General features: G+C 57.9%; 2 protein-coding genes across 3 annotated transcripts in view; one reads left to right on the forward strand and one right to left on the reverse strand.

The window, feature by feature from the left end:
* Positions 1–1,776: 1,776 nt before the first annotated feature.
* On the forward strand, positions 1,777–9,985 carry ARX (aristaless related homeobox). Of its 2 annotated transcripts, XM_074816885.1 has the most exons (6): positions 1,777–2,049; positions 3,211–3,916; positions 5,164–5,209; positions 7,177–7,246; positions 7,331–7,511; positions 8,703–9,985. In XM_074816885.1, the coding sequence occupies exons 1-6, from the start codon at positions 1,857–1,859 to the stop codon at positions 8,941–8,943; spliced, it is 1,437 nt and encodes a 478-aa protein (XP_074672986.1). In that variant the 5' UTR covers positions 1,777–1,856; the 3' UTR covers positions 8,944–9,985. The 2 variants fall into 2 exon arrangements, with proteins under 2 accessions (XP_074672986.1, XP_074672985.1); XM_074816884.1 differs by having other exon boundaries at positions 7,177–7,511.
* Positions 9,986–13,734: 3,749 nt separating this feature from the next.
* The window catches only part of POLA1 (DNA polymerase alpha 1, catalytic subunit), a 205,950-nt gene continuing 200,813 nt past the window's right edge, over positions 13,735–18,871 (reverse strand). Inside the window, exon 37 of the mRNA XM_074814612.1 lies at positions 13,735–15,045. Within this exon, the coding sequence (XP_074670713.1) occupies positions 14,873–15,045 (173 nt within the window). The 3' untranslated portion in view covers positions 13,735–14,872. The remainder of the gene's footprint in view (positions 15,046–18,871) is intronic.

The raw sequence follows: 18,871 nt of genomic DNA on the forward strand, positions 1-18,871 counted from the left end.
AGACGCGGGCCGGGCTCCCCCCGCTGCCGGGGCGCCGCTCCCGGCCCGCCCGCGGCCCTGCGCCGCTTCTCCCGGGCAAGCCCTGGCGAGGAAAGCCCGGCGGAGCCGCCCGGCCCGGCCGGGGCGAGAGCGAGCGGCGGCAGCTCCTCTGCGCGCCGAGCTTCCCCGAGGGGGCCGCGGGGTCTCTTCCTTTTCTGCTTCGTTTTGTTTTGTTGGTTGGGTTGGGTTTTGGGGTGGGTTTTTTTAGTTACTGAGTCAGTGAATTAATTGCCATTCGTGCCGGGGGTGGCAAAAGGAGAGCTGAGCCGCGACAGCAAACGGCAGCTTTGCGTCCCCCGCACCGGCGCAGCCCGCAAAGCCGGGCCGCGCTGTGGCCGCCGGCTGCGCACGTCGGGGCGCTCCCCGCTCCCCGCCGGCACCGCCCCGGCCCGCGGGGGCAGAGGGAAACGAGGCAGGAGGAAAGACGGGCGGGAGCCCTGCGGGGTCCCGCTCGCAGGGAGGGGACGGCTCTGGGAGTCACGCACGGCGCGCACGGACACACGCCTGTGGAGCCCGCGAGTGGGTGCGCACACGGGCGGGGACACAGCCAGAGCGGCGTTGTGCCCGCGCCCGCACGGACACAGGCGGGCGCCTGCTTGTCTTTTCTCTTAATCCGCGATACTTATTTAGGATAATTAATCCGCTTCGTTAGGAGACGCGGGATCCGCGCGGGAGCTGCGGCACGAAGAGGGGGAAATGGGGCTGCCTCCCCTCCGGCGCTCGGGGCCGGGAATCACCCGAGCGAACGATGGGTTTTGGGGTGGCCGAGAGGGGTTCCCCCGGCGTGCCCGTGCTTGCGGGACCCGGGACCGGGGGCGCACATGTGAGCCGCTGACGCGCGGGCAGCTGTAACGTGCCCATCAAAATTGAGCCCAACTTGCCCAAAGCGGGAGCCCGAACTTGCCCGGGACGTGACCGCTGAACAGGGAAGGAAAAGGAGAGGGAATGAAAACCCCTCAGAGATTTTCCGGCCCCGAAGTGGCCTTGAAGGGGGCTGCGCAGGGGAGATGTGAGGGCGGGGCAAGGCGACGGCGGTCGGGGCAGGGCGGGGGAGGTCGCCCAGCACCGCGCCGGCCTGCGCGCCCTGCCCGGCCCGGCCCTGCCGACGCCCCCCGGGCTCCCGCCCCCCGCCGCGCCGTCGTCCCTGAGGGCGTTGCCCAGGTGTTCGTTATGGTGAAACCCCCGTGGCGGCCCCCGGGGTTTTTAAACACCGGTATTTTTAAACACCGGCCGCCTGCGCCGCGCTGCGCCGGGCGGGGGGGGCCCGCCGGGGGGAAAACCCGGCGCGGATCCCCCCGGCGGGGCGCACCCCGTGCCGCTCGGGCATCGCCCGGGGCTGGGGCCGAGCCGGGCTGGCGGGGGAGCGGGGCCGCCGTCGGGGCGGTGTGAGGGGACACCGCCCCCCCCGGGCCGGGCCGGGCCGGGCCGAGGCGAGGCGTGCCGCGGGGGCTCCGCCGCCGCCGCCGCCCCCGACGGCTCCCCCCCCCGGGCGGCTCCCCGCCGCCTGCCGCCCCCAGGGAGCGGGGCGCCCGCGGGGGCGGGGCGGGGCGGGGCGGGGCGCGGGGCGGGCGCCGATCCGGGGCGGTCCGAGCCGGGGTTTGCCGGGCGCCGTCTGTCGGCGGCCGCCCGGCCTCCGCCGGGAGCCAATCAGGGGGCGGCTGCCCGCACGTGGAGCCGAGGGGACTCAAGAGCGCCGCGGCCGCCGCTCACTCCCCCCGTGACGGGCGTCCCGGCGGCACAGGGAGGGCAGCGCCGCGGGGGCGTCCGCGCCGCCGCAGCCCGCCCCGGCCCCACGGCACGGCCCCGCCGCCGCCGCCATGAGCGGCCCGTACCCGGAGGAGAGCTGCGCCGAGCGCCCCGAGTGCAAAAGTAAATCGCCAACTTTGCTGTCCTCCTACTGCATCGACAGCATCCTGGGCCGGCGCAGCCCCTGCAAGGTGCGGCTGCTCGGCGCCGCGCCCGGCCTGCCCGCCATCGCCGCCCGCCCCGACACCGACAAGGCCGCGCAAGGTAAGCCCCGCCGCCGCCCCCGTCCGCTCGCCCCGCTCCTTTTCCCCGGCGTCGGGCGGGGCAGGGCCGGCTGCGCCCCGTGTGGGGGTGTCGTCTCCCTCCCCGCGCAGCCCGCGGCTCGGCTCCGGCCCCGCTCCCCGCCCGCCCGGCCAGGCGCCGCGTCGGAGCCGCGGCCGCCGTTATCCCGTTACCCCGCCCGTTAGCGGCGGCCGTGCTGCCGGGGAGCGCGGCCAGCGCCGTGCCCGAATTTCAGCCCGGTGAATGCCGTGCGGATCGGGTACTGCTGCGTTAGGTTGCTCTTGCTTTCGATAGATGTGTAATATTTTTTTTAAAACTAAAATAAATCGCTGCGAGCTGTGATCCGTGCAGGGAAAGGCTCGCCCAGTCGCCTTAAGCCTGTAGCGGATCTCGGCGAGAGAGTTGGGGGCCGCGCCTGGCAGCGGGCAGGGCGGTAATAACGGGGCGCCGGCAGCCGCCGCCCCCGGCCCGAAGTTGGGAGCAGCCCCACCCTGGGCCGCGCGAAGCCCCGGCTCCCACGGGCGGCCTCCCTCCCGCTTTCCCCGGCATTCACAGCCGGGTGCGTTTCTTTCCTCCAAAACCAAAAGGAAACTTTGGGGGGCGGGGGGAGACGGTAGGAGGGGGGAACAAACCTAGGGGGAAAAAAAAAAAATGAAGCGGAGGAGCCGCGGGCCGCCGGGCCGGGGCAGGGGGGGCCGACGCTGCCCAGCCCCGCCATACGGGCCGGGGCCCGGCGGTGGCCGCCGCCGGGGAGGTGCCGGCGCAGGCCCGGGGCTGCCCCGGCCCCCCGGCGCCTGTCCCGCCGCTAAGCGGGCGCCGAGCCGGGCTCCGGGGCCGGGAGGGGTTTCTTCCCAGGCCGGGAGCAGGGGCGCAGGCAGGGGCCGGTCTGAGGGTACGGGGCGGGGGGGGGGTCTTATCTCGGAGCTGGGTGGAAAACGGCGCCCGAAGGGGGGCTGCGGGGTTGGGGTCTTGCCCTGGGCTCTTCGCGCTGATCCCACTGACCGTGTCTCTCTTTCTCTCCCCCCACTCCTTCTCTCTTCCCTCCGCAACCTTCTCCCCCCCACGCCTGCCCGTCCCGTCTGACTGCTGCGGCCGCATAACACACACGCACCTACCACCCCCCCTCCCCGCTTTCCGTCGCAGGGTCCCCCAAGGGCAGCCCCCCCTTCGAGCCGGCCGAGCTGCACCTTCCCCCCAAACTGCGCCGGCTCTACGGGCCGGGCGGGGGCCGGCTGCTGCCGCCGGGGGCGGCGGGGCCGCGGGGGGACCGTCCGGAGGGGGGCGCCGGCCCCGTGCCCGCCGCCGCCCCGTGGGACACGCTGAAGATCAGCCAGGCGCCCCAGGTCAGCATCAGCCGCAGCAAGAGCTACCGCGAAAACGCGCCCTTCGTGGCGCCGCCGCCCGCACGGGACGAGATGGGCAGCCCCGCCGCGCACGTCGAGGAGCGGCCGGGCCCCGCCGCGCCGGCCGCCGAGGAGGAGGAGGAGGACGAGGACGAAGAGATGCTGGAGGAGGAGGACGAGGAGGAAGAGGAGCTGGAGGACGACGAGGAGGAGGAGCTGCTGGGCGAGGACGGCGGGGGGCTGCTGAAGGAGGCCCGCCGGGGCGCCGCCGCGGCCCCCGGGGCGGAGGGCGGGGATCTGTCCCCCAAGGAGGAGCTGCTGCTGCACCCCGAGGACGGCGAGGGCAAGGACGGCGAGGAAAGTGTCTGCCTCTCGGCCGGCAGCGACTCCGAGGAGGGGCTGCTCAAGAGGAAGCAGCGCCGCTACCGCACCACCTTCACCAGCTACCAGCTGGAGGAGCTGGAGAGGGCCTTCCAGAAAACCCACTACCCCGACGTCTTCACCAGGTACCGGCGCCGGGGCCCCGGCCGAGCGCGGAGCGGGCGAGCCCCGGGGCGACGGGAGGGGACGGGGCCGCGGTGTGCTGCGCCCCCGCCGCCAAACCGCCCCCGGGTGTGAATCTTCCGCGGGCACTCCCGGGCTGGGAGGGGACGGGGAGCAGGTCCGGGCCCCGGAGGGACCCAGGGCCGGCAGCGCCCGGGCAGGCCCGCCTGGAGGCCGCCGCCGGCGGCTATTTTTACCCACTGCCCTCCTCCCCCCCGACCGCCACCGGGATCGGTTACGCGCTCCCCGGGGGGAGCTGGAGCCTGGCCCGGCCCGGGGAAGCCCCGGCAGGGGCACAGATCAAAGCGCCGCTGCCTAAAAATACCGGCCCGGCACGTCGGGGCCCCTCGGTGCCCGGAGGCTCTGCCCGCAGGCTCTGCCCGCCTTTTCGGGGGCACTTTCCCGTTGAAAGCGGGAGCCCCGCGGCGGGTGGTCTGGCCGGTGGCTCCTCCGCGGGAAGCGCAGACAGGGAGAGAGTTGCTCCCCGCGCCGCCCTAAAATAACCGCCCCCGGCCTCCAGCCCCGAGGAGGGCCGAGCCCCCAAAGCCGCATTTTTCGACCAAACCCTCCCGGTTTCCCGTTTCTTTTGCCGGGGGGGCTGGCGGGATGGGGCAGATAGCCCAGGGGCGTTTTGTTCCCCCGCCCTCGGTGCCGCGGCGCTCCCCTCGGGGGCGGGAGCGGCTGCCCGGGGGCGCGTATGAACAGATCGCGCTGTTTTCGTTGGTGTTTTTAACGGCTTTGGCTTTTTCTCCGGGGCTTTTCGTGCCCGGCCGGCGCGGGGCCGGCTCGGCGGCGGCGGGGTCCCGGTTACGCAGGGAGGGCTCCTCGTTGGCGTACAGAGCTGACGAGAGGTTTTCACCCGCCTTAATGGTTTCCGATTTGCCTTAATCGTGGCAGTGGAAACCGCGGCGCGGGGCGGCTCGGCCGCCCTCCCCCTCCGCCGCGCTTGCGGCGGGGACCGGCTGAATTTTGGGGAGCGGGGTGCTGAAACTCGGGGGTCCCGACGAGCGCCCGGCCGGGCCTCCCTGAGCCGGGCCGAGGGCGGTGTCAGGCGGTGTCCGCCCGCGGCCCGGCCCTGCTCGCCCCCCCCCCCCCCCCCCCCCGCCCCTGCCGGTCACCGGGACGTCGGGCCCGTCTGGCGCGCCGAGCCGCGGGTTGGGGGACGGCTCGGGGTGCCCCGGGCTGACGGCGGCTTGTGTGTCTCCCCCAGGGAGGAGCTGGCCATGAGGCTCGATCTGACCGAAGCCCGAGTGCAGGTGAGTGGCGGCGGCGGGACCGGGGCCGGGGCGTCTCTCGGCGGCGCCCGGGGCCGGGGAGCGGGGGAGGGGGGGGGGTGTCCCCGGCCCTCCCCGGCGGCGCCCCTCGGTCCCGGCAGGGCCGAGCCATCGGCCGGCGAACCCCCGTGTGATTAAAACGCGGGGCCCCACGGGGCTCGGGTTGTTAGAGACCCGCTCGGCCGCAAGCCGGGTATTTGGCTGCCATCGAATCTCCAATCGGGCTTCATAAAAGCCCACTTAGCGCTAGAACAAACAGGGCCATTTGAAGGCGAAATGTTGTTTGATTTCCTCTCCGCCTGCACAAGGAGCTGGCTAATGCTATTTGATTTCCCATTTTTGATAGCAATAAGCCTGCATTGATCTAATAGTGAGTGAGTGCAATGCTATTAAAGGTGTTTGCCGCCCCATACCAGAGTGCATTTCCCAACCCGGGTCTCATAACCAAAGAGACGATAAACATTGGGATGCCCTGATTGCCAACAGAAAACAGATGTCTCTGGGTTTGAAGCTGAGCAAATCACTTTACAGTTAAAATCGGGCGCTGATAAAGCATAATAAATTCCATATGGCTCATTTAATACACAACAGCTTCTTGCATTAGAGGGGCTAATGATGAGATTTGTCCCCTCCTTTCTGTTGACACATTTCTCCATTGTCAAACAGAGATGTGACAGCAAATCAGTATTTTCAGCTCAGGGGAACAAGTCGTGGGAAAGTTAAATAACTTTTAAAAAAGAAAGACACCTCCTTTCTCTCCTCTCTATTCACGGGAGAAGATGTAATTAAGGGAATATGAATTATGAGAGTCCCTTCGTTTACCTTTGGGCGTACTCAGACTTATTAATTCAATAAGGGCGAATTGCAGCGAGGACAGCTTGCTAATTGAGTTTTAGCTGGGAGAGACGCTCCCTCCGTGCCAGAAGGTTGGCTTCCCCGCCAATGCGATGCCTCTTCCCGCGTGGGTACCCCGATGGGCGCGCGTGGAACTCAGTCCTGGCTGTGCAGCTCTGGGGAGAGACCCGCGGCGCTGCTGCCTTTCGCGCTTCCCGGAGAGAAGGGATCTCACGCTGAGCTCACAAAGCCGAGCCTAACAGGGAGAACTCAGCCCGCACCAGCCCGAAAAAAATGACAAACTGACAAGTGTGCGTGTGTCTCGCTCAAAGTCTGTCTCCTTAGGCGCGTGTGATGCCTCGCACTTGGTTATTAAGCGAATATTTTCTTTCCATTTGAAATGCGGTATTTTAGGTCTTCCTCTACCTCTCTCTCATTTTAAGCCCGTGTTAGTTCACGATTTTTGTTTTGTGGGAGGGGGAGAAGAAGCAAAAGGGGCGGCAGTGCTGCGGCGTCCTAACTAACTTTTGTAAAATAGATGCTAAAAGGGCAGCCCGGAGATGTATATTTGCTGCTTTGGTTGCCTCGCAAATTATTTCTTCGTTTCAGCCGTTAGTGAAATCACGATTTTTATTCCTCTCGCTCTAAATCCGAAGCGGGGGAAGGGGGGAGTGGTGGTGGGGGGGAAAAAAAAACCCCCCAAAAACCCCAGTCCGTCACCGTTTGTAAATATTCCCATTAGCGGAAAAAAAGCCGCGCAGCTCCCGCTGCGGGCGTGGGTGCGGAATAAAAACCCGCGTGGTCCCACGGGGAAAGCGCTTTCCCGCTGCTGCGAAGCGCCGCTCCCGCCGGCGGCGGGGCCTCAAACGGCGGCGGCCGCCCGGGAGCCGGGGCCCGGCGCCGGGCCGGGGGGCACCATCGAAAGCCGCTTGCGGGCCGCCGGGGTGGGTCGGCAGCGGCCAGGGCTGCGGCGCTGACACGCGTGGGCCGTGTCGGGGCGCCCCCCGCGCGGCGGAGGAGCGGGCGCCGTCGGGCCGGAGCGCGGCTGCCGCGGGGCTCGGCCCGCCGGGGGCGCGGACGGCAGTATTAAAACCGGTTTTTCTTTTGGCTTTCAGGTATGGTTCCAGAACCGTAGGGCTAAGTGGCGGAAGAGGGAAAAGGCTGGGGCTCAGACACACCCCCCAGGTTTGCCTTTCCCTGGTCCCCTGTCAGCAACTCACCCCCTCAGTCCATACCTTGATGCTAGTCCTTTCCCTCCTCATCACCCAGCTCTAGACTCCGCCTGGACCGCCGCCGCCGCCGCCGCCGCGGCCGCCGCCTTCCCCAGCCTGCCGCCGCCGCCCCCCGGCTCCGCGGCGCTGCCCCCCGGCGGGACCCCGCTCGGCCTCGGCACCTTCCTGGGGGCGGCCGTGTTCCGCCACCCCGCCTTCATCAGCCCCGCCTTCGGCAGGTACCGCCCGCCCACGCGCGACCTGCCACCTCGGGGGACACGCGGGGGAGGGGACCGGGGGGGGGGGGGGGGGGGGAGCGCCGGCGCCCTTGTTGCTCAGCGCCGCTCCCGCGCGTGGGGACCCGGCCCGCGCCGCGCGGGGCCGCCGGACGCGCCGTCGGGGAAGGGGGGGTCTGGGGGGCGCCCCCACGCGGGACCTGTCTCGCGCGGCCGCCCCGCGTTCGAACTTGGAGCGCTGGTGGCCGGCGCCGATTGGGCGCCGCGTGGGTCACGTGTTTCCGCCCCGGCCTCTCATTGGGCGAGGGCGGCTCTCACGCCCCCCGCCCCCCGCCGCCGCGGGTCCGGCGGGTCCCCCGTGGGGGCGGCCGGTCCGTGGGCACCGCGGCTGGGGGCGGCGGCGCTTGCGGGGAGCCCGGGCGCCCCCGCGGGGCTGCGCAGCCCGCGCAGGGAGCAAGGACGGAGCAGGGTCCCCGCGGGGCGGGCCCGCGGAAATCGGTGCCCCCACGCAGAAGCTATAACGGCGTGGGTTGCCCTACGTGTCCCCGCGGCCTCTGCTCTGCTCGGGCGGGGGCTGCTGGTATTTGGCGGTTCGGGGCGAGCCGAAGCCATGATATCCCGGGCACCGTGAGCGCCGCCGGCCGCGCCCCGGGGGTCCGGCTCAGGCAGATTTTCAGCCGCGGGCACGAGTGGGTTTGAACAGCTTGGAGAGGCTGGTGTCGGGGCGAGCGACGGCGGGCGCCGCGCTCCGTCCCCACGCTCTGCCACGCTGCGTGTCCGCGGCCAAAGCGGGGGAACCCCCTCCCGGGGCCGGGGCTGCCCCCTCGGGGCGCGGAGCGGGGCAGGGGCTCGGCCCGCCGGGGCGGGCGGGGGGGACAGAGGCCCGGTTAACGGACGGGGCGAGAGCAGCCTTCGGCGGACCGGAGGGGTCCCTTACTTTTTTGGCGCTAGCTCGGGAAAAAGCCCCCCCGGAGCCTCTCCCCGCCGGCTGTAGACCCCCCCCCCCCCCCCCCGGTGACGAGTCGGGGAGAACCAGCCTCGGCGATTTTCCGCCTCCGAAGCTTTTGCCCTCCAGCGTCGGGTTTTCTGCAGCGAGGGCGCGTCCCGCCGCGTCCCCGCCGGGCGGGGAAGGAGGCGAGCGGGGCCGGGCGGGCCCCGGCGCGGCGGTGACGGGGCTCTCTGCTTCCCTTGCAGGCTCTTTTCCACCATGGCCCCCCTGGGCAGCGCCTCCAGCGCCGCGGCCCTGCTGCGGCAGCCGGCGCCGGCCGCCGAGGGCGCGGTGGGCTCGGCGGGGCTGGGGGACCCGGCCAGCGCCGCCGCCGACCGGCGGGCATCCAGCATCGCCGCCCTGCGGCTGAAGGCCAAGGAACACGCCGCCCAGCTCACCCAGCTCAACATCCTCCCCGGGAGCAGCACGGGGAAAGAGGTGTGCTAAGGCACGGGGGCCGCCCTCGCGGGGTCCGGGCCGGCTCTTCCGAGGGGGGAGAGGGAGAAGAGAGGGGGAGAAAGGAGGGGAGTGAATACACGAATAAGGAAAGGTCACTTCAGACAGCATGAATCAAGACCAAACGGGGGGAAAAACCAGTAACAGTTAAAAAACAAAACCGGGAGGACCAGCAGCAGAGCCTGGGGTAGGTTCTCCAGTTAGGAACGCGGAGACAGCGAGCGCCTTTTGCGTCAGCCCTCACACGGGCGAGCCGACACTTGCAAGCTCCTGAATAAGTAACTCCTTGGCTGGTACATTTCTTAAATGTACAACGTGTTCATTTCCTCTCTGAGCATTAAGGGAAGAAAAAAAAAAAGAAAAAAAAGCCCTAATAAAAGTTATTATATATTAGCATTACGTACACTAAATATTTTTCCTTCTGTTTATCTGGCAAGAAAAAAAAAAAAAGGAAACAAATAGAATTGTAATTAAGAAAGAAAACAACGAAAGAAAAGCAAAGGGAGGGGGGCAAGCTACCCACATCTTCTTAAAATAACATCCTAGGATGTTAAGTTGGTCTGTTAGGAGCACTGGAGAACTATTTTACATGTTCATGCAGCGAGCTGCATACGCTAACCAAGGATGCTGCCAGTGCAGACTGAACGTAAATTTGATGCTGTAAGATAACCAGTGCACTTAAGGGAAAGGGTATATCTTTTTCTTGTTATATTCTTTATCACTACACCAACCAAGGTTTTTATATCAAACCAAAGGGAAATACACTGCTAGAATATGGACTGTTTAAGTCACTAAACTGTGATTATTGATTCTGTACATACCATTGTTATAAAAAAGAACAGAGCTTTGTATATTTGAAATGTTATAAAACAATTGCACTCAGTGTAGTGTTGTAAAAGTTTGTCATTCTGTAGATTCTTACTGTGTTGTAGATATAATAGGGTTCCTAGACAAATATTTATGTACAAACCCTTTATTTAACTTATTAACTGTAGAGGTTTCTGAAACCCTCAAGAGGCGATGGTACAGTACTTTTCCGTGTAATGTCGTTATTGTTAACACTTTTCCTTGCTATCCGGTGGAGAAGTGCCACGTTCAGAAAATAAACAAAAATATATGTTTAACAAAAAAAAAAAGAAAAACGGAACCAAAGCGAAAGACAGATGCCCGGTCCTTGCGGGTGCTGCGGGGCCGCGGGCGCCCGGGGCTGAGCCCCGCCGGGGCGGCCGGGGGCCGCGCACCGCCACCCCCCGCCGCCGGGGAACCCCCACGGGCCGTGGGGGGGGCGCGGGTGGCTTGGCCGGGGGCGATTGCCAGAGCCGGGGCGGGCCGAGGTGCCGGCGGCCCCGTTTGCCAAGGGGATTTGCAGATCGCGGGGCCGGGGATCACCCACAGCTGTACCCGCCCGCGCTCTGCCGTGGGCACCGTGTCGTGCCCCTCCGCCCCGCCCCGGGCGCTGCCGAGGAGGGCGCCGGGGTCGCCTCCCGGTGCCAGCGGCCCCACACCGCGGGAAGCCGCCCCACGCACCCCCGGCACCCCCGGGCGGGGATGGGGCAGCCCCTGACTCCGCCGCTGCCGAAAGCCAGGGACGGGGGGGGGGGAACTGGGATTTGGGCGAGCGCTCGGCGTGTCCCCCCCGCATCCCTCCTGGGGGGCAGGAAAGTTTCTCCGCGCCCGTTCCTTGCCTCTGTGTCCCCCCCCTGTTCTCCCCGGGATGAACTTTTTTTTCTGTTCTCTATTTCCCACCATTTTTTTTTCTTTCTTCTCTTTTTTTTTTTTTTTTTTGGACGCAGCTCTCTCGTCTGCCTCTTCGTCCCCTCGCAGGGACGGCGGCGCTGCCGCCAACGCCCGCGCCTCCCCGGCCACCCCGCTCCCCTTTCCCGCCCGGAAGGGCCCCGGTACCCGCGGCCCATCCCCGGCCCCCCGAGGGCAGCGGCCGTGGAGCCGGAGCGGGCCGGCGGCGCGCGGGCTTGTTGGGGTGATTTTTGTTGTCTGGGGTGATTTGGTCTCATCGCGGCATCGCTCCACAACGGCAGCCCGGAGGCCCGGCGACCGGGGCAGAGCCCGGCCCCCCCCGGGCGGGCACCTGAGGGCACCGAGGGGGCCCGGGCCGCCCCCGTCCCGGCCCCCGCAGCCGCCGGCCGGGAAACGCCGCCGGAGCCGCCACCGCGCGTGGGAGCCCGCCGCGACCCTTCCCCGCAGCTCCCCCCTTCCACCCACGGCGGCTGACACCCCCCACCCCCCCGGCCGGCCCCAAGCGTATTTTTGAGTTCTAAACCCCACCATGGGCGCGAACAAAATTTCTGGGCGAAATAAGGGTTGTTCCTTGGACATTATTAACAGTGCAGCCTGAAATACACATTTTTGCCTTAAAGAAAAGGGAATCATTATCAAGCCATTACGCATTAAGAAATGTCATTCAGTCATTTTTATTCATTCCGCTGAAATCTTCGTAAAAGCCCGAATCATACTTCTGCAAGCAGCAATTTTGTTAATCCAGGGGGTTATTACTCTGGTCCCTTATTAGGATCTATACTGCTGCCAAGCAATCCTATAACCTTCTCAAAAGAAGTTTACCTCCGTGTTATAAAACCAGTAGTGGTATTTATACTGTGCAATAATTAGTGTATTACTTGAATCCACTAACAGGTTCATTTTATCTCCGCACAAAACCCCTAGTCTGCTTATAGAAAGCTTGTGCCTCCTTTGGTGCTGTTAAAGTGGTGAAAGAGTGAATGAAGGCTGGTAGCACTTTCTCCTTTCGCCGTGCCTTAATTCCCATCTCTTTCTGCTCTCATCCAATTAGTGCAGTGTATTAAGCGGTTTATCATCTCATAGTCAGCTATTGAGAGAAACAAGGCGAACACTTTGCAATAGAGCCTGCTCTCCTTTGACACCCTCAGGTACTTACATATTCCACTGTGCTATGAATAATAGAGGAAGAATAGAGCGCTAATTCCCTCATCAAAGAATGCCTTGTCTGCTGCTTTGCTCAACAACACCATTCTGATCAAAAGAAAAGCAATAAAGCTTAGCATAACAAAACGAAACCTACTTATTAGCTTAGTGGTTAAATTAATGCAGAGCCGCTGCTATTCAAAACCAAGGTTTGAAAACAGCCTCCAACAACCTGATAATGCTGCCTTCGGGATGAAGGAATTTTAATCTGAAATTCGAAGCTGGCACAGATGAGTTAATCTATTAAACTGCTATAAGGAGGGTGCGGGAGCACTATTCAGCGAAGGCCCGGTTCAGGTGCTCCGCAGAAGCCTCCCGGGGCCGGAGGGGCCGGAGGGGCCGGGGCGATGGGCCCCCGGGCGGCGGGGGCGGCAAGCGGGGCTTTGGCTCCGCGACAGGCGGCCCTGCCGAGGGGGGCTGCTGCTCCCGGCGAAACCCGGCTCTGCCGGCTCCACCGAGCGACACTCCTCTTCCCCGACTGCAAATAAATACATATAAACACAACATAATACATAAATACAAATAAACACAAACCTTCGATTTAACAGCGATGCGGGGAGGGGGAGTGTGGGGTGTGAGGGGGGGGGCAGGAATGAGGGGCGAGAGGAGGGAAAGGAAAGGAGGGCGATTCAGGCCAAATCAGCCTCAAAACGCAAACCTCCGGACTTCGATTTTGCCCAAATTATTTGCGGCGCTGCGTTCACCAGCTCCATTTAATATTAAAGGCTCTAAAGATGATTTTGCGTTTCGCAGCCTTTCCCCGGGGCCAGGCTGAGGCACGGTGCCCAGAGCTTATTGGGGGAAGGGGGGGGGAATCCAGTTTACTCCTTGCCAACACTTCAGCTCTGATCTGACCAACTCTGCTGAGAGGAATCAAAAATTGCCTTAATTCGAGGTACAAGCCCCCGTTTCCGATCCCCCGCCCCGGCCTGCGGCTGGCTGGGGTTGCGGGGGGCTGCAGGATTTTGGCCTTGGCCACTCCCCCAGCAGAGCGGGGCTCCTCTTCCCCCCAGCCCCTCACAGGGCCACTATGTGCTGCGGCGCCCTACACAATCATTCCACAACACTCTCATTTAATCTAAACATCCCTAAACTTGCAAATTAACAGGCTCTTCAGCTGTAATTATACAGATACATACAAGTGCCACAGGGTCAGGTTATGCCATATCTATCCATTTTATTTGTATACCTAACGTTTGGAGGAGAAGGTCACACTTTTCACTTTCCTAAGGCATTCTACCCGGTTAATATCAGTAATATCTTCATAATCCTAATTGGGTTGGACACGAAAAATCTAAAAAAACCTGCATGAAATTACAGGAAGCCAGGATCTTTCAAAGGGCTGCAACATCAATGTGTCATCTAGGCAGCAACACCTTCTCTGCAAGACAAGCCTCCAGATGAAGTCTCTTTTACAATAACCCAGCTAATCACGTTGGGAAGGAACGATCGCTCACCAGGGGTGGGACAACACCAACACAAAACCAGGGAGCGCGCAGGTTCGATTTCTCACGTACTGTGACTCAACGTGAGTAAAAATGAAAGAATTCAGCCCCAAAAGTTGCTCAGAAGACCACCGTGTATACAGCATCTTCCGATGCCACTTTAGGGACAAATGAATGTCATAAAATAACACAAACAGCCACACGCATCTCTTTGGTGCCCAACACATTTGTGCTGATGCTCTTACTTTTTCTTCAAGCCCCCTTTGGTAATGGCCGGCCACCCTAAAAATGGACACATGAGCACTTCTCTAAAACCAGAAAAAGTGGAGCAATATGACCTCACATGGAGGACTTTGAACAGACAGATGATCAAATCAAATTCTCTTTTACTAAAAAAACTTTATTTTTTTCCTTCAAGTGTTAAGAAAACTTTACATTTTATACTGTTAAAGATCTGAAAGAAAATTTTCATAACCTTACATTAATATATCACATTGCAAACAATGGCAAACATGAGTACAATAGTATTTTGTGTACAAAAGCATGTACCCAAATTTATGCTCTTTTCTTGTCATATCTGCTTGTCATTTTATTAGTAGTAAATGAAAAATACAATTTGTTTATAAAACCTTTAAAACCTCCAATACAGTAATTATTACAGAACAGCAACAATGATTCTCTGCTTTCCCTTCCCCCGTTATTGGTTACAATGCCATCCCAAACATATTTTTCCCTATTGATTGCTTACTTTCAAAATACTTCGCATGGAAAGAAACAAAATACATTTATGTCCCGTGTATGTACAAAATGGGTTTTGTACATGTGCGTGTCTTTACATCTATATAGAAATTTCCAACGTGGCAAAATACTATGCTTAAAGATGCACAGAAAGACTCTCAATAAAAAGATGGTCCTTGTTTTTAGCACCTCCAGGTTTCGGTTGTTCTTTACCTTTAATAAATTTGAAAGTAAAGTGTCCCTACCTCTGTTCAGAAGGTATTAGGACATTAAAGGCATTTAGGTTTAGTATTGTTTTTAATTGGTATGTTTATGATCAGGAAGAAGATAAACTGTGAAAAGGCAAAACATTAGTGCTCCTACTGAGACCTCTACTAACCTCTCTTCCTGAGAGCACCTCTACTAAATACCCTGGAGCAAAGTCTAGGATCACTTACATTCCAGCAACTCTCACTGGGAATTATCCAATTAAAGCAGCAATTCCCCCACCCCCTTTTCCCTCATAGGTCTAAATACACAACCAAATATATTGCAAAAATCAACTACTCCGTATTTTAATAACCCTGGCTTCTCAATGAAGAAAAGAACGGAAGATAAAACCACCTCGAATATTTCATGTCTACGTGAATCATACATCCCGTTTTCATCTTCTGTTCTTCCTCCTCCAAAGAGACAAGATCATTAAAACATCACTGTGCACACTGGAACAGAGTATTGCTTAAGAGATCGTTACTGTTAAACGAGGAACTAGCCTCTTGTCTCCCTCCATTTTTAATTAATCACTGTCTTTCATTATTGGACTCTCCCACAGATCTTCCTATATTGATGGTAAAGAGTTTGCCAAGGTTCACTTCTGAGTAGCCACTCATGGACAGACATTTGTCTACAGTGCTCTTCAGTCTTTTGTAGGCCTCAGAGACTTCCCTCCTGAGTGGCTTCTTCTTCAAATACTCTAAAAGAACAAAGAAAAAAAAACAGAGGAGGATTAAATGACCACAAAAAGACAGTAGTTTTGCATTCACCACTACTGCAAATCATGGTATTTTAAAATGAGGTGAATGTCGTAGCTAGCAAAGACAACATTGACGGCAAGCTCTCCCAGCTTCGGCTGCCTTCCCCTTGAGCCCCCACCCTGCCGCGCTGTACCAGCCCGTTAGAGGCCGTGTTGAACCTGCCCGTGGTGGCGAGGCTGAAGCTCCCTCAGCCCCGCCAGCGCGGGTGCAGCAGCTCCTGCCAGGAGCTGGCAAGAAGCACCGCTTCCCCAGTCATGTCGTCTAACTGGAGCGAAACGGGGGTTCACTAAACCACAGCAGAGACAATAATTGATAGCAGGGCTGGCTCTAATTTAAAATGAACAGGTGCCTTAACTTAGTGAGAACTATGCAGAGTCCCCAGGCGTTTGAAGCAAGGAGATTCTGCCCAAGTTTGGCTTCAGAAGTGAAGGAAACCACGCTTCACTTCTCTCGTCCCCGCTGCTCCCAACGCTAGCACTGGCATGACCTGGGACAGACTTACCACCCATCTTGTGCGTGCTCACACGCACCTTGTGTGCAGGATGGGAATTGTGATGCTCAGCACTACAGAGGCATTGGAAGGAAAAGGGCAGCAGCACAAACAGGGGAAATCCCATGCTATCCTACCCTAAAATGGAGAGATGATGTCTGGTATCTCAGCCAGGAGACATGAGGTTCACCTGACACATGAATGAAGAGAGCCATTCCCAAATGCTTGATCAGTAATACCTGTGAAGAAATGTCTGGAATGCAAGACATTTACTCACTTGTACGTTTGAGTGTGTGCAAACTCACATGCACACGCATGAGTTTGTACGTATTTCAGGAGCAAAGGCCAAACTGTTCTAGTTTTATTGGGTTTTTTTGTTATGTTTTATGCTACGCAAAAAAAAAAAATCCAGGGATTTTGTTTGGGTGGTTGTCCGGCTTTTGCTTTACCAAGGCTGTGGACAAAGACTAAAAGAACAAATTATATTCTACTGATACACATCAATGCCAACTTGATGCAGATCTGGTGCAGCTGTGCTCCTCCTTTCCAACCAACTCCACGTTCTAGAAACACCAGCTCCTACCCAAAAGCCTGAGTCTGCAGTTACACCTTGGAACAGGCAGTGCTGGACAGTCTGCATTACTGAGCACACAAGAAGCACATATTGCAAGATGAGGTGCCCTCCCAGTCAGGTTCCCCTGTCAGGCTGGAGGGACTCCAGGTCAAGCAGAACTGCAAGAGCACAGCACAGGTACTTAAAGGTCGAGCTTTCAAGCCATTTAGGCCCATCGTAAGCAAGTGTCTTGTAAGCAACCAACACAATCCTCCTGTTGTTCATTAGCTTTGCCTAAAAGCTGTTGTCTGGTTTCTTCCTGTCACCTTCACAATGGTGGTACTGCCCTCCTCACGCTTTGAACATGTAACAAAGAAGCCTCCATCCCCTCTCGAATGGCTTTTACTACATGGCACAAGTTACGATGAAAAACTAGTTGTCTCTAAAACAGCTGAGTTTATTTAAGAGAAGGGTTTGGAGGACAGGGACATGCTGTTTTTTTGAGTCCACTTGAGCAAGGGAAGAAGTGGCTCACTTTTGCGATGACTCACTTCTGCGGTTGTGACTGAGATGAAGACGTCCCATCGGACGCACCTTCGTCTCAGCAGTCAAGTCAAGGACTGCTGCACGAGGAGACGGCAGGGAAGGGAGGCAGGGTAACAGAAATAGCTATCACAGTTTTGGGGTTTGTGAATTCCTCTTCCCTGAGGATTTACGAATATTTTTGCAGAGCCTCAGATGTTTTAAGATGAGCTCAGCAGATTAACTACCGGATACGATACAAACAGTAATGTTATACTGATCAATTGCCACCTGCTTTGGTTTTCCAGGTTATTCACAAAGTTCCACTGAACTCGATTGCTCTGCATGATGCTATCAAATCTTTAAAAATTAAATTAAAATTTAAATTAACGACGCCAGTTTGAGTAACCGAACACGTTGATTAAAAGCACTTTGGTAAGCACCTTTCATGCATCCTTGTGAAGAAGGTATGTATTGTGCTGTCATATTCAGTTTTGGGTACTTATATTGCCCACATTGAGCAGTAAGCAAACAGAGTAAGATACCTAGTTGAAGATACCACACTCTCACCATTACCCAGACAGTGATGACATTACGTCTACCAGCAGAAATAAAATTTGCTAAAACTACACCACCAATACAATAAAAACACTGATTGCAAGAATCTGTTGATCAACAGTCTGAAGTCACTACGACATAAACACATTTAATGATCCTGAAATTATTTAAATGTAGGGTTTAATTAAACAAATCTTGAAAACTGTAAAAACCAGATCCATAAAACCACCAAACCCACTTTGCCACAAATTCAGCACAAAGTAGTTTATTAGTTATTTTCAAGTAAATCATATAGCAAGGGGGTTCATTTGCCACTGCTCGCATGTTAGCAAAACCATGCTCTTTATACCAAGCAACTATGGAAAATACCATCCTCATAGCTCAAAACCAGGCTAAAATAGTTTAAAGCTTCCTGGAGCTCAGGACCAAGGTGAAATGTATCAATGTGCAGAAACAGCTGGCACATGTGAACAGAGCTGGAAGGCACATTAATCATGAGAACAAGGAGGCAAACAATAAACCAGGGCTGAAAGTAGGGAACAAAAATACAGGCCTGTGTGCAGCTCCAATTCAGGCTCCAGCCGTCCCACTAACAGAGTGCCTAGCTCCCCCCCGCCCCCCCCTTAAATCTAAACTTCAATTATATGTGATAACCTTTCTGACAGTACGCTTCAAACATTTCTTAGATGCAATTACCCTCATAGAGGCAAGCAGGAAAGGGTGGACTGAAAAAAATGGAGAAATATGAGGGGCCTCGTTGAAGTAATGAGGCCAATTTTAAGTTTCAATTATAAGAGAATGGGAGCCGGGAGCGCCGGGAGGAGAGGCAGGCAGCGGCTGCGCCTGCAGCACAGCCACACCATGCATTTGAATGACACAAGTGCATCTGATGACTGGGGAGAAGAGATTTAAAGAACTGTAGTAATACAGAGCAGGGGAAGATGAGAGAGGACACAGCTCCTGATGTGTTTACCTCCTTTGCTGATGGGATATTGACTTTTCCCACCAGGTTGGTTAGAAAGGGGACTATTTACGCTGCCACACAGCAGAGTAAGAATGACAACCAGCATCACTCTGTGCTCCTCTGAGTAAAAGACAACTGTGACCGTCGTATATCACGCAGCCAGTCAATACCTTCAAGTTACCATACCATCCAACTTAGAGATGCATATAAAAGCTCCTACTTTCTTCCTAAACGAGAATTTAATCAATAATGCGCCTAAGGCCTTCTGAAACCTAAGCTATACAAACTGAGTGAAATTGCCTTTCAGTAGTCAGTCACGTTCTAAAATAGTTCTGTATCTATTATCACCCCATCATTGTTTTAGTAATATCCAAGTTCAGTGGCAATCAATCTTTTAAGATGACCACTGCTGCAGAATGCATATACACCTATACATGAAGAGTATGTGTATACATGTATACACGTGGAGAGCATACAAAAGATACTACCAAAACAAATACACAAATGAAAACCACAATTATTTTAATAGAAACGTAAAAAAAAAAAAAAAAAAAAAAAGGAAGATGTGCTTCTGACTATATATAATTAAAATTCAGGTACTGTATTCTCTAACGTTAATAAATCACTGACTCTGGTAAAGATTTTAGAATCGTATCACCAAGCATGCAGTTAACCCCC

Source organism: Strix aluco, chromosome 2, assembly GCF_031877795.1.
Source record: "Strix aluco isolate bStrAlu1 chromosome 2, bStrAlu1.hap1, whole genome shotgun sequence".
Lineage (NCBI taxonomy): Eukaryota > Metazoa > Chordata > Aves > Strigiformes > Strigidae > Strix > Strix aluco.

Coding starts and splice junctions, on each gene's coding strand:
- ARX (XM_074816884.1), top strand. CDS start 1,857: ATGAGCGGCCCGTACCCGGAGGAGAGCTGCGCCGAGCGCCCCGAGTGC. Junction 2,050..3,210: donor CACCGACAAGGCCGCGCAAG/GTAAGCCCCGCC, acceptor TTTCCGTCGCAG/GGTCCCCCAAGGGCAGCCCC. Junction 5,210..7,176: donor TGACCGAAGCCCGAGTGCAG/GTGAGTGGCGGC, acceptor TTTGGCTTTCAG/GTATGGTTCCAGAACCGTAG.